General features: G+C 49.0%; 1 protein-coding gene and 1 pseudogene across 1 annotated transcript; one reads left to right on the forward strand and one right to left on the reverse strand.

The window, feature by feature from the left end:
• The first annotated feature begins 121 nt into the window (after positions 1-121).
• Positions 122-12,744, forward strand: PSMB3 (proteasome 20S subunit beta 3). The gene is made up of 6 exons (XM_024235097.3): positions 122-249; positions 571-755; positions 3,289-3,396; positions 9,049-9,226; positions 11,062-11,156; positions 12,638-12,744. Exons 1-6 carry the CDS (start codon positions 247-249, stop codon positions 12,684-12,686), a joined length of 618 nt encoding a protein of 205 aa, XP_024090865.1. The 5' UTR covers positions 122-246; the 3' UTR covers positions 12,687-12,744.
• LOC112129757 (U6 spliceosomal RNA) lies at positions 2,718-2,812 on the reverse strand (annotated as a pseudogene).

Consider the following 12,744-nt stretch of genomic DNA (forward strand, 5'->3'; position numbering starts at 1 on the left):
CAAGCCTCTTCCGCACCCACAGTGACTTTTCACTTCCGCTTTTCCCGCCTCCGTTTTGACTTTGCAACCAAACTACCTGTGCTGGTGACCGACAGGGAAGTGCGACCAATAGGAAGCCCAGATGTCCAGGAAGAGTCCGCCTATCAGCCAATGAAGAGACAGCAGTGAGAGCGGTTGCGCAGTGAAGGCTAGACCCGGTTTACTGGAATTGCTCCGGCGATCGAGGGGTCCTAGTACACCGCAATCATGGTGAGATGGGGAGTTAAAGCAAAGGGGCATGGGGAAGGATTGAGAAGCGGAGGGGGTCAGGAGAGGCTTGGGGACGAAAAGGGCCTAGGGTCGATGGAAGGCAGCGGTTTCAGTTCGAGGGGAGCGGGCCCCGGTGAGGACCAAGAGCGTGAGTGCGGCTCATCGCCGCCACACAGTGCTCATCCCAGCTGGAGAACCAGGGGTTCAGACGCCTCCGGAATGGAGAACGGGAGTACAGGAGCCTCCGCATCAGGAGCTGAGCCGGGCGCTGTGGCAGCGTTTGACCCCCCCGCTTTGATCCCTCCACTCTGTCTGTCCTAGTCTATTATGTCCTATAACGGAGGGGCCGTCATGGCCATGAAGGGGAAGAACTGTGTGGCCATCGCTGCAGACAGGCGCTTCGGGATCCAGGCCCAGATGGTGACCACGGACTTCCAGAAGATCTTTCCCATGGGTGACCGGCTGTACATCGGTCTGGCCGGGCTCGCCACTGACGTCCAGACAGTGTAAGTTTCAAGGGTCCCCGCCCACAACCAGGCCTCTTGGACCATCCAACCCCGGCGTCTTCACCGGTGAAGGTGTCAGTCATCTACCACACACCACCAGTGAGTTTGAGACTTTGCTGCCTCCAAAAACATGTCCTTCCCTTTCTTTTTTCTTTCTTTTTTTTTTTTTTAGACAGGGACTTGCTCTGTCACCCAGGCTGGAGCTCAGTGGCATGATCTCGGCTCACTGCAACCTCCACCTCCCAGGCTCAAGCGATTCTCGTGCCTCAGCCTCCTAAGTAGCTGGGACTACAGGCGCGCGCCACCATGCCTGGCTAATTTTTGTATTTTTAGTAGAGACAGGGTATCACCATGTTGGCCAGGCTGGTCTCCAGCTCCTGACCTCAAGTGATCCACCTGCCTCAGCCTCCCAAAGTGCTGGGATTACAGGCCTGAGCCACCGCACCTGGCCTGACTTTTGATTTTGACAACAATTTTGAGCAGACAAGACAAGCCCAATAGAAACATCTTGCAAGCAGTTGGGGTTTTGATATTACATCTCAGGGTTGGGGAAGCATTGGCAATGTGCCAAATCTATGGGAGCAGATTCTGGAGAGACACAGTCTGTAGGGAGGGAAATAATGAGCAGCAGTTTGGGAGCTGAACCTTACATTTAGCAGTGAGGGGAGAAGAGAAGCCAGAGAAGAATAAGAGAGGAAAAGAACAGTGACAGGTTTTCAGGAGGGAATACGTGGTCACAGGGGGCAGGTGCTGCAGGGTACTGGTGGCCTGAGGAGCAGCAGGTCCTGGATTTGTTTCCTAGAAGGTGGAGAGACTAGCTCACAAGTGTGGGTGGATGCCTGTCAGAAAATGTTCTCATTTTGGCTGGGCGCGGTGGCTCACGCCTGTAATCCCAACACTTTGGGAGGCCGAGGCGGGCGGATATCTTGAGATCAGGAGTTCCAGACCAGCCTGGCCAACATGGTGAAACCCTGTCTCTACTAAAAATACAAAAATTAGCCAGGCTGGGTGGTGGGCACCTGTAATCCCAGCTACTCGGGAGACTGAGGCTGGAGAATTGCTTGAACCTGACAGACGGACCTTGCGGTGAGCTGAGATTGTGCCACTGCACTCTAGCCTGGGCAACAGAGCGCGACTCTGTCTCAAAAAAAAAAAAAGAAAGAAAGAAAAAAAGAAAATGTTCTCATTTCTCTTAAAACTCCCTGAGTCTTAGGAACATAACACTTACTGAGATCTCACCCAGCCTGCCCTTTTTTCCTGTCCTGGTAGAGTCAGAGAATGACATCCTGGGGTTCCTGTCAGTGTGAAGTCTCCCGTGAGCCTTCCCCTCTGCAGTCACTGCTGTTCTCACACCATTTCCTTTTCTTCAGAGGGCTTTTCTCACTGCGTTTGCTTCCTTCTGGGCAATAACTTCTCATTTCACTAGGCCTCGGTTTCCTTACCTGGAAGATGAAGCTCAAGTCATTTCTAAGGCTCTTTGCTCTGGTGTCCTGAGACTCATTGCTTTTCCTCCAGCAGGTGTGGCATTGGTCTGCTCTATGCAGGGGCCTATCCTGGGGCTCTGAGATGGAACTGGCAAGCTGTGACCTTTTTTCCTTTTTTCACCAGGGCTGCCAAATGGCCTTTTTCTAAGGCACCTTTCAAGTCTGTTAGCACATAGCACAGCAGTTGGTGCTGCCCTTTTTTTTTTTTTTTTTTTTTGTCACCCAGGCTGGTGACATAAACTTAACTCACTGCAACCTCTGCCTCCAAGGCTCAAGTGATCCTCCCACCTCACCCTACCAAGTAGCTGGGACTACAGGTGTGTGCCACCATGCCCAGCTAATTTTTGTAGTTTTTGTAAGAGACAAGGTTTCGCTATGTTGCCCAGAGCTGAACTCCTGAGCTCAAGCAATCCTTCCGCCTCAGTCTCCCAAAGTGCTGGAATTACAGGTGTGACCCACTACGCCCAGCCTAAACATTTTTAATATGGAACGCTTCACAAATTTGCATGTCATCCTTCTGCTAATCTTCTCTGTATTATTCCAGTTTTAATATATGTGCTGCTGGCCAGGCATAGTGGCTCACGCCTGTAATCCCAGCACTTTGGGAGGCCGAGGCGGGCAGATCACGAAGTCAGGAGATCGAGACCATCCTGGCTAACAGCATGAAACCCCATCTCTACTAAAAATACAAAAAGTTAGCTGGGAGTGGTGGCGGGCGCCTGTAGTCCTAGCTACTTGGGAGGCTGAGGCAGGAGAATGGCGTGAACCCGGGTGGCGGAGCTTGCAGTGAGCCAAGACTGACTGCGCCACTGCACTCCAGCCTGGGCGACAAGTGAGACTCTGTCTCAAAAAAAAAAAAAATGTATATATATACACACATGTGCTGCCAAAGTGAGCACCAGTTGCTACTTCCTAACACAAGTAAGACTGCAGTTTTCCCTGGGCAGGGACTGAGATGAGATGTCTCCTTATGTTCCCCTGACCTCAACAGGGTAGACACTCAGGAACATTCAATAATGACTTACTACCTCACTTTTCTCCTACCTCAGTGCCCAGCGCCTCAAGTTCCGGCTGAACCTGTATGAGTTGAAGGAAGGTCGGCAGATCAAACCTTATACCCTCATGAGCCTGGTGGCCAACCTCTTGTATGAGAAACGGTGAGTGAAGTGCAGCTAGCACTGAGGGAATGCAGACATCTTTGAATGGAGTATGGAGTAGGTAGTGAGGAAGAGGACTCTCCTTGTTTTTCCATCTCTTATTTGCAGGATAATATCCTTATTTTATGGGTGTGTTTTCTTTGGGCCTGTCTGACAACCAAATAGGAAAGAAAATACTTACGTTGGAAGAAGGCAAGGAATGCACATAGCAGATAAATTTGCATCTAGGCAAAAGAGTTAGTCCCACCAGAGTGTTCTGGGGTCTCCCAGCAGGAGCCACCCTTACCCTAGAGCTATTCTGTCAGCACTGGCTTCTTGGGAATAGCAGGGAGCCTAGGAATGGGGTGTTCATTTTTGTCCGTTCTCTTTGAGGGCTTTATGGTGAAAAACAAGGGGCCTAACTGTAGAATTCAGTGCAGAAATCTAGGATGGAATTGAAAGGAAACCCTGTGGGTGCTTTCTACCTCTGGGCAAAACTGGGTGGCCAGAATACAAGTTGAGCTCTCTTTTTCTTTTTTTTTTTTTTGAGACAGAGTCTTGCTCTGTCGCCCAGGCTGGAGTGCAGTGGCGTGATCTCGGCTCACTGCAACCTCCACCTCCCGGGTTCAATCAATTCTTCTGCCTCAGCCTTGCACGTAGCTGGGACTACAGGTCCATATCACCACACCCGGCTAATTTTTGTATTTTCAGTAGAGACGGCGTTTCAACATGTGGGTCAGGCTGGTCTCGAACTCCTGACCTCGGGTGATCCACCTGCCTTGGCCTCCCAAAGTCCTATTATAGGCGTGAGCCACTACGCCCGGCCTGATCTCTTTTTTTTTCTTTTCTTTTCTTTTAACTTTTTATTTTGAAGTAATTTTTGTAATTTGTAAAAATACCCTTTAGCTTTCAAAAACTTTTTCTTTTTTTTTTTCTTTTTTTTGAGATGGAGTCTTGCTCTGTCGCCCTGGTGTGCAATCACGGCTCACTGCAATCTCCACCTCCCGGGTCCAAGTGATTTTCCTGCCTCAGCCTCCTGAGTAACTGGGATTACAGCTGTGTGCCATCACACCTAGCTAACTTTTTTTTTTTTTTAGTAGAGACGGGGTTTCACCATGCTGGTCAGGCTGGTCTTGAACTCCTGACCTCAATTGATCTACTGCCTCAGCTTCTCAAAGTGCTGGGATTACAGGCATGAGCCACTGCACCCAGCAAAAAGTCTTATAAAGTTGTAACAATTAACTCATATTGGATATATATTAAATGGCTTGCTGGGCGCGGTGGCTCATGCCTGTAATCCCAGTACTTTGGGAGGCCAAAGCAGGTGGATCACTTGAGGTCAGGAGTTCGAGACCAGCCTGGTCAACATGGTGAAACCTCATCTCTACTAAAAATACAAAAATTAGCTGGGTGTGGTGGTGCATGCCTGTAATCCCAGCCACTCAGGAAGCTGAGGCATGAGAATTGTTGAACCTGGGAGGCAGAGGTTGTAGTGAGCCAAGATCATGCCACTGTACTCCAGCCTTGGTGACAGAGTGAGACTTAGTCTCAAAAGAAATAAAAAATAGGCCGGGCGTGGTGGCTCATGCCTGTAATCCTGGCACTTTGGGAGGCCAAGATGGGCGGATCACGAGGTCAGGAGATCAAGACCATCCTGGTCAACATGGTGAAACCCCGTCTCTAATAAAAATGCAAAAATTAGCTGGGCATGGTGGCACACACCGGTAATCCCAGCTACTTGGGAAGCTGAGGCAGGAGAATCGCTTGAACCTGGGAGGTGGAGGTTGCTGTGAGCAACGTGCCTCAGCCTCCTGAGTAGCTGGGATTACAGGCGCCTGCCACTGCGCCTGGCTAATTTTTTTATTTTTAGTAGAGACGAGGTTTCATCATGTTGGCCAGGCTGGTCTCAAACTCCTGACCTCATGATCCGCCCACGTCAGCCTCCCAAAGTGCTGGGATTACAAGCATGAACCACTGCACCCAGCCAACGAAAAAAAAAGTTAATAATATCTGGGATTATCTAGATAAGAACCTTAAAACCAAATACTATAACACAGCTCAGGGCCTGTGTTTGAACTTCCTATTATGCTGATGCCGAGTTACCATCTGAAGTAACTTTTACTGCAGTGTTTCAGACAGAGGTGTGTAGATGGTATCTCTGGGGTCCAGATTTTAAAAAGGGTCTGGACATTGCTCAAGTTTGCAGATCAATGCCTCAGCCTGTCCTGCCAGAAAAATCACTGATTTCAGATGGGCTCATAGAGGAAGCTCCCAGCAATAGTAGCTAAGAATCCAGAATTTTTCAGGTCACCTAATGTATTTTTTTTCTTTTCAATAAGAGTAAGTCATTTATTTTATTATTTTTATTTTTTATTTTATTATTATTTTTTTGAGATGGAGTCTCACTCTTTCGCCCAGGCTGGAGTGCAGTGGTGCGATCATGGCTCACTGCAACCTTTGCCTCCTGGGTGCAAGCAATCCTGCCTCAGCCTCCCGAGTAGCTGGGACCATAGGTACATGCCACCACGCCTGGCTACTTTTAAGTTTTTTTTGTAGAGACAGGGGTCTCACTTTGTTGCCCAGGTTGGTCTTGAATGCCTGGGCTCAAGCAGTCCTCCAGCCTTGGCCTCCTCCCTAAGTGCCGAGATTACAAACGTGAGCCATCGTGCCTGGCCTAAAAAAGTTATTTTCATGGTGGCTTATGCCTGTAATCTCGAACTCTGTGTGTGTGTGTGTGTGTGTGTGTGTGTGTTTCTATTTAGAGCTATAACTGAAGATCATGCCCTTAGAAATTACTGTGATCCAGGCCTGGAGCGGTGGCTCACGCCTGTAATCTCGAACTCTGTGTGTGTGTGTGTGTGTGTGTGTGTGTGTGTGTGTTTCTATTTAGAGCTATAACTGAAGATCATGCCCTTAGAAATTACTGTGATCCAGGCCTGGAGCGGTGGCTCACGCCTGTAATCTCGAACTCTGTGTGTGTGTGTGTGTGTGTGTTTCTATTTAGAGCTATAACTGAAGATCATGCCCTTAGAAATTACTGTAATCCAGGCCTGGAGCGGTGGCTCACGCCTGTAATCTCGAACTCTGTGTGTGTGTGTGTGTGTGTGTGTTTCTATTTAGAGCTATAACTGAAGATCATGCCCTTAGAAATTACTGTGATCCAGGCCTGGAGCAGTGGCTCACGCCTGTAATCTCAAACTCTGTGTGTGTGTGTGTGTGTGTGTGTTTCTATTTAGAGCTATAACTGAAGATCATGCCCTTAGAAATTACTGTGATCCAGGCCTGGAGCGGTGGCTCACGCCTGTAATCTCGAACTCTGTGTGTGTGTGTGTGTGTGTTTCTATTTAGAGCTATAACTGAAGATCATGCCCTTAGAAATTACTGTGATCCAGGCCTGGAGCGGTGGTTCACGCCTGTAATCTCGAACTCTGTGTGTGTGTGTGTGTGTGTGTGTGTGTGTGTTTCTATTTAGAGCTATAACTGAAGATCATGCCCTTAGAAATTACTGTGATCCAGGCCTGGAGCGGTGGCTCACGCCTGTAATCTCGAACTCTGTGTGTGTGTGTGTGTGTGTGTGTGTGTGTGTGTGTGTGTGTGTTTCTATTTAGAGCTATAACTGAAGATCATGCCCTTAGAAATTACTGTGATCCAGGCCTGGAGTGGTGGCTCACGCCTGTAATCTCGAACTCTGTGTGTGTGTGTGTGTGTGTGTTTCTATTTAGAGCTATAACTGAAGATCATGCCCTTAGAAATTACTGTGATCCAGGCCTGGAGCGGTGGCTCACGCCTGTAATCTCGAACTCTGTGTGTGTGTGTGTGTGTGTGTTTCTATTTAGAGCTATAACTGAAGATCATGCCCTTAGAAATTACTGTGATCCAGGCCTGGAGCGGTGGCTCACGCCTGTAATCTCGAACTCTGTGTGTGTGTGTGTGTGTGTGTGTGTGTTTCTATTTAGAGCTATAACTGAAGATCATGCCCTTAGAAATTACTGTGATCCAGGCCTGGAGCGGTGGCTCACGCCTGTAATCCCAGCACTTTGGGAGGCCGAGGCGGGCGGATCACGAGGTCGGGAGATCAAGACCATCCTGGCTAACACGGTGAAACCCCGTCTCTACTAAAAATACATAACATTAGCTGGGCATGGTGGCGGGCGCCTGTAGTCCCAGCTACTCAGGAGGCTGAGGCAGGAGAATGGCTTGAACCCGGGAGGTGGAGCTTGCAGTGAGCCAAGATTGCGCCACTGCACTCCAGCCTGGGCGACAGAGCGAGACTCTGTCTCAAAAAAAAAAAAAAAAAGAAAGAAATGACTGTGATCCAGTAAGACATATGGATAACGTCTCTTTTACTGACTCCTTCTATTGAGGATATTGGCCATTTGTTATTTGGTATTTTATACAGATATTCCTTACCTTATAACCTGTTATAAGTTTAAAATATTGTAAGTTGAAATGGGTATTTTGTAGACATAGGATGCAAATACACAAAACACTATATCCAAAAATTGCTCACAGCAGAACAGCGTAAAGTATCTGTTGTTTCCTCTCGTGATTGTGTGGCTGACTGGGAGCTGCGGCTCATTGCCACTGTCCAGCATCAGGAGTGGGTTTGGTACCACATATTGCTAGCCTGGGAAAAGATCAAATTTCAACGCGTAGTTTCCACTGAATGCCTGTTACTTTTGCACCATCGTAAAGTTGAAAAATTTTAAGTTGAACCATCATAAGTCAGGGACCATCATCTGTACATAAAGATCCCTAAGACTGATTTTTCTTTTTTTTTTCTTTTCTTTTTTTTTTTCTGAGACGGAGTCTCGCTCTGTCGCCCAGGCTAGAGTGCGGTGGCGCAATCTCGGCTCATTGCAAGCTCCGCCTCCCGGGTTCATGCCATTCTCCTGCCTCAGCCTCCCAAGTAGCTGGGACTATAGTCACCCGCCACCACGCCCAGCTAATTTTTTTTTGTATATTTAGTAGTGACGGGGTTTCACCGTGTTAGCCAGGACGGTCTCGATCTCCTGACCTGGTGATCCGCCTGCCTCGGCCTCCCAAAGTGCTGGGATTACAGGCGTGAGCCACCACGCCTGGCCCAAGACTGATTTTTCTTAAAGATCAGTGTCTAGAACAAGTTTCTGATGAGCTGCCATTTCCTTTTGACAGACAATGAGAGTAACCCAGCCACTGAGTATCCCTCTTTGCCTTGCCTGCTAGGGGGCTCAAAACAAAACTTTGTGTTCAGTCTGAGTTATCGTGTATTTTGTTTTAATGGTTTAGTTTTATTTTTCAGTGTTTTTCATATAAACTGCCTCCAATCTTTTCTCTGAAGGAGTAGAGGCATAAACATACACATAGAGGACTCAGTGATGGCAGGACCTTGGGTGAGGAGAGGGAGGATTAGAAGAAAACAATCCTGAAAGAAAGGAGGAGGACAAGAGGGTCAGAGGTGAGAAGGATAGAAAGGTAAAGTGTTGAAGAAAAGAAAGTGGAAAAGTCTTAGAATATTTCTAGCTGGCAGGAGAAGGGAGAAGGAGCTGGCCTCAGGGAAAGGTGATCTTCCTAAACAGGTCCTCCATTTCCCTTTGGGTCTGGGTCTAGGCTGGGGCCTTGTCTGAATAGGCTTGAACATGAAAGCGAGTGTTCTTGAGTTCTGGTTTCTCTCTCTGATGCTGGCCCCTACAGGTTTGGCCCCTACTACACTGAGCCAGTCATTGCCGGGTTGGACCCGAAGACCTTTAAGCCCTTCATTTGCTCTCTAGACCTCATCGGGTGCCCCATGGTGACTGACGACTTTGTGGTCAGTGGCACCTGCGCCGAACAAATGTACGGAATGTGTGAGTCCCTCTGGGAGCCCAACATGGTACGTTGGTGGCATGGAGTGGGGTTGAGCTCTGAGGTACCCACCCTTGGTCATTAGGAAAAAAGTGTGTTCATGTGGCAGGTAATGGGAAGAATGGAGCAGGTGGGAGAGAAAGCCACAGCTGCTGCTCCTTGGAAGGGTATCCAGAAATTCCATCTGCCAGGCTGGCTGGCTGGCTCCAGAGGAGAGTATCTTCTGTTAGGAGACCACAGTTAGATATTTGCCACAGCAGTAAGAATTCCTTACATTGGGTTTACAGGGTTCTCGCATCCATTCACCGAGCAAACATTTAACTCAGTGTAGAGTTAGAGGCAGCTCAACAGAATGGGCTTTGGAACCAGGTTGTCTGGGTTGGAAACCTGGATCCACCCACCACCTTAGTTACTGTTCTTGGAGAAGCCAGTTTACCCCTCTGCCTCCACTACCTTGACTGTAAAATGGGGATAATAAAGTCTACCTTAGAAGTGGTGCTGAGGAAGCCGGGCGCGGTTCTCACGCCTGTAATCCCAGCACTTTGGGAGGCTGAGGCAAGCAGATCACCTGAGGTTTAGAGTTCAAGACCAGCCTGACCAACATGGAGAAACCCCGTCTCTACTAAAAAAAATGTTAAATTAGCCGGGCATGGTGGTGCATGCCTGTAATCCCAGCTACTCGGGAGGCTGAGGAGAATCGCTTGAGCCTGGGAGGCGGAGGTTGCGGTGAACCAAGATCGTGCCATTGCACTCCAGCCTAGGCAACAAGAGCTAAACTCCATCTCAAAAAAAAAAACAAAACAAACAAAAAAAAAACGTGGTGCTGAGGAAAACAAATGAGTATATGTGCTGCTGAAGCGAGCCCAAAAACAAGTGAGAAGAGATGAGATAGTGCTTGACAGTGAGGGTCGGCTGTCGTTATTGAATGCCAGCTCTTCCGGGCATTGGGGAAAGCAGGTACAGTCTGCTTTCAAGGGCCCACTGCAGTCCAGTGAAGCAAGACACATCCAAATACCTGTTAAACTGCAGTTTGTTGGGAAGAGGAGGAAAGAAAGGGTCTGGGGGCAAAGGTACAGGAAGGGGCAGGTATGCTCAGTGACTGGAGAGAGCTGAGCCTGGCTGGAGTGTGGATTAAACATGGGGGGAAATGATGCTGGAGACTGAGATGAGACCTCAAAGGGCCTTGAATGCCGTGCCAAGGAGTTTGAACTCTGTCCTCTGCCATAAGGAACCTAGGGAATCAGGTGCCTTTAGGTGGATGTGACAGGCTGTTACCGCCTGCAGGAGGCGCTGAGGTCCTGAGCAAAGACAGTGGCAGTGGGGAGGCAGGAAGGCAGCTGTCAAGGGGACTTAGTCACTTAAAACAGAAGCGAAGGAGGTAGAGACAGGATGGCTGGGTTCTCCAGCTAGGCTAGCCAAGACAGAATGTAGAAGGAACAGGTTTGGGGGAAGTGGGTTTGTGGTTGGACAGCTTGGGTTTTGAGGTACCTGTTAAGATATCCAGGATCAGAGCCCATCAGACAGCTGCTAAAGCACACTGGAGCTAAATAGGGATTCTTCTCCCTATTTTACAGAGGAGAAACTGAGGCTCAGTGAAGAGACATACTATTTGCCCAATGTCACGCTGCTGATTAGTAAAAGAAATTCAGGGCTTGAAGTCTCTTTCACTTTCCTTTACATAATTCTGCTTCCTTCCAAGGAAGGAGCTGAGAGGGGCTTCCAACATCCTGGGGATCATCCCTTACTTCAGGCATGTCTTGGGGCCCGAGCTGGGAATCTTGAGCCTAGAAAAAAGAGAGTTAAGGGACCAGACCAAATCAGAGCCACAGGCTGTGGTTTGAAGGGGTTCCACTCTGTTGGCAGGATCCGGAACACCTGTTTGAAACCATCTCCCAAGCCATGCTGAATGCTGTGGACCGGGATGCAGTGTCAGGCATGGGAGTCATTGTCCACATCATGTGAGTATGGGCTGGGAGAAGTCTAGAAGCTCTGCAGACACCCTGCCTCTCTCCCTTCTCCACAAGCATACACCCCATTTTCCCAGCCCCCTGGTCAGGTGTGAGATAAGAAAGGTGCTTTTGGCAGTCCTGGGTGAGCAAAAGTCCATGCCTCCCTATGGCTGGTAGCTGGCAGCCTACCCAGCTTCCTCTGGCCTCTGTCAAGTGAGGTTCTGTGACCCCGTGCTCACAAGAGACATTTCTTCCTTAACAATGTCTCTAAAGTCTCAGGGATCTGTGTTGGGGTGAGCCACAACAAAGCTACTGCAGATGGATTGAAATTCTAGGTGGCTCACATCCTCTCTCCAGCCCAGATCTGTATGATGTTCTGAGCTCTAGGGACCAATTTCCAAGCCCCAGCCAACTCCCTAAGTGCCATCCTCCTTGTCCTTTTACTTGTTTGGGGCCATCACCAGGAACCTGATTGGATAGAGTAGGAGGTATCCTTCCAACCACTTTCCTACATTTCAGGATAAGCATTTGGACCCTTTTGGGGGATAGCCTGCTTAATTACCGTGAAATAGTATTTGGCCGGGCGCGTTGGCTCACACCTGTAATCCCAGCACTTTGGGAGGCTGAGGCAGGCGGATCACAAGGTCAGGAGTTCGAGACCAGCCTGGCCAACATGGTGAAACCCCGTCTCTACTAAAATACAAAAATTAGCCGGGTGGAGACTCTGTTTAAAAAAACAAAAACAAAAACAAAAAACCCAAAAAACAGAATTTACCACCGAAGGTTTTTTTATGTTCTTTGGGGTGAAACACACCACACCTTCTCCTTCCTAAGTGGTTTGTTCTCTAGGCTTGGAGGAGCTCCTTCCCCCCCCTTTTTTTTTTTTTTTTTTGAGATGGAGTCTCGCTCTGTCGCCCAGGCTGGAGTGCAATGGCCCTCAGCTCACTGCAAACCTCTGCCTCCTGGGTTCAAGCGATTCTCCTGCCTCAGCCTCTTGAGTAGCTAGGATTACAGGCACGTGCCACCATGCCCAGCTAATTTTTGTATTTTTAGTAGAGACGGGGTTTCACCATGTTGGTCAGGCTGGTTTTGAACTCCTGACCTCATGATCCACCTGCCTCAGCCTCCCAAAGTGCTGGGATTGCAGGCATGAGCCACCGCGCCCGGCCAAGCTCCTTCCCTTCTTTGGAGAGCTGTGAAGTCTGGCCCTGAATCATTTTCTGGGAAAGCCTCCCCGAGGTGGTTGCACCTGTGGAAAGTCAGTCAGCTCAGGTCTCTGTTCCTATCCCTCCTTCCTCACCACAGGCGGAGGAGATGAGCTAGCAGGAATGAACTAGAGCAGGATAGTTACACCTAGAGGCAGCGGGCAGTCATTTGTTCTGCTCCCTTGCCGCAGGGCTTCAGGGCTTGGTGCTGAGGGCCAGGAGAGCTAGTCACAGTCACGGTCCAGATGGGTAGAGATGTTTTCTTGTGATTTTCTCCCTCTGCAGCGAGAAGGACAAAATCACCACCAGGACACTGAAGGCCCGAATGGACTAACCCTGTTCCCAGAGCCCACTTTTTTTTCTTTTTTTGAAATAAAATAGTCTGTCTTTCA

This window comes from Pongo abelii, chromosome 19 (assembly GCF_028885655.2).
Source record: "Pongo abelii isolate AG06213 chromosome 19, NHGRI_mPonAbe1-v2.0_pri, whole genome shotgun sequence".
Taxonomy (NCBI): domain Eukaryota; kingdom Metazoa; phylum Chordata; class Mammalia; order Primates; family Hominidae; genus Pongo; species Pongo abelii.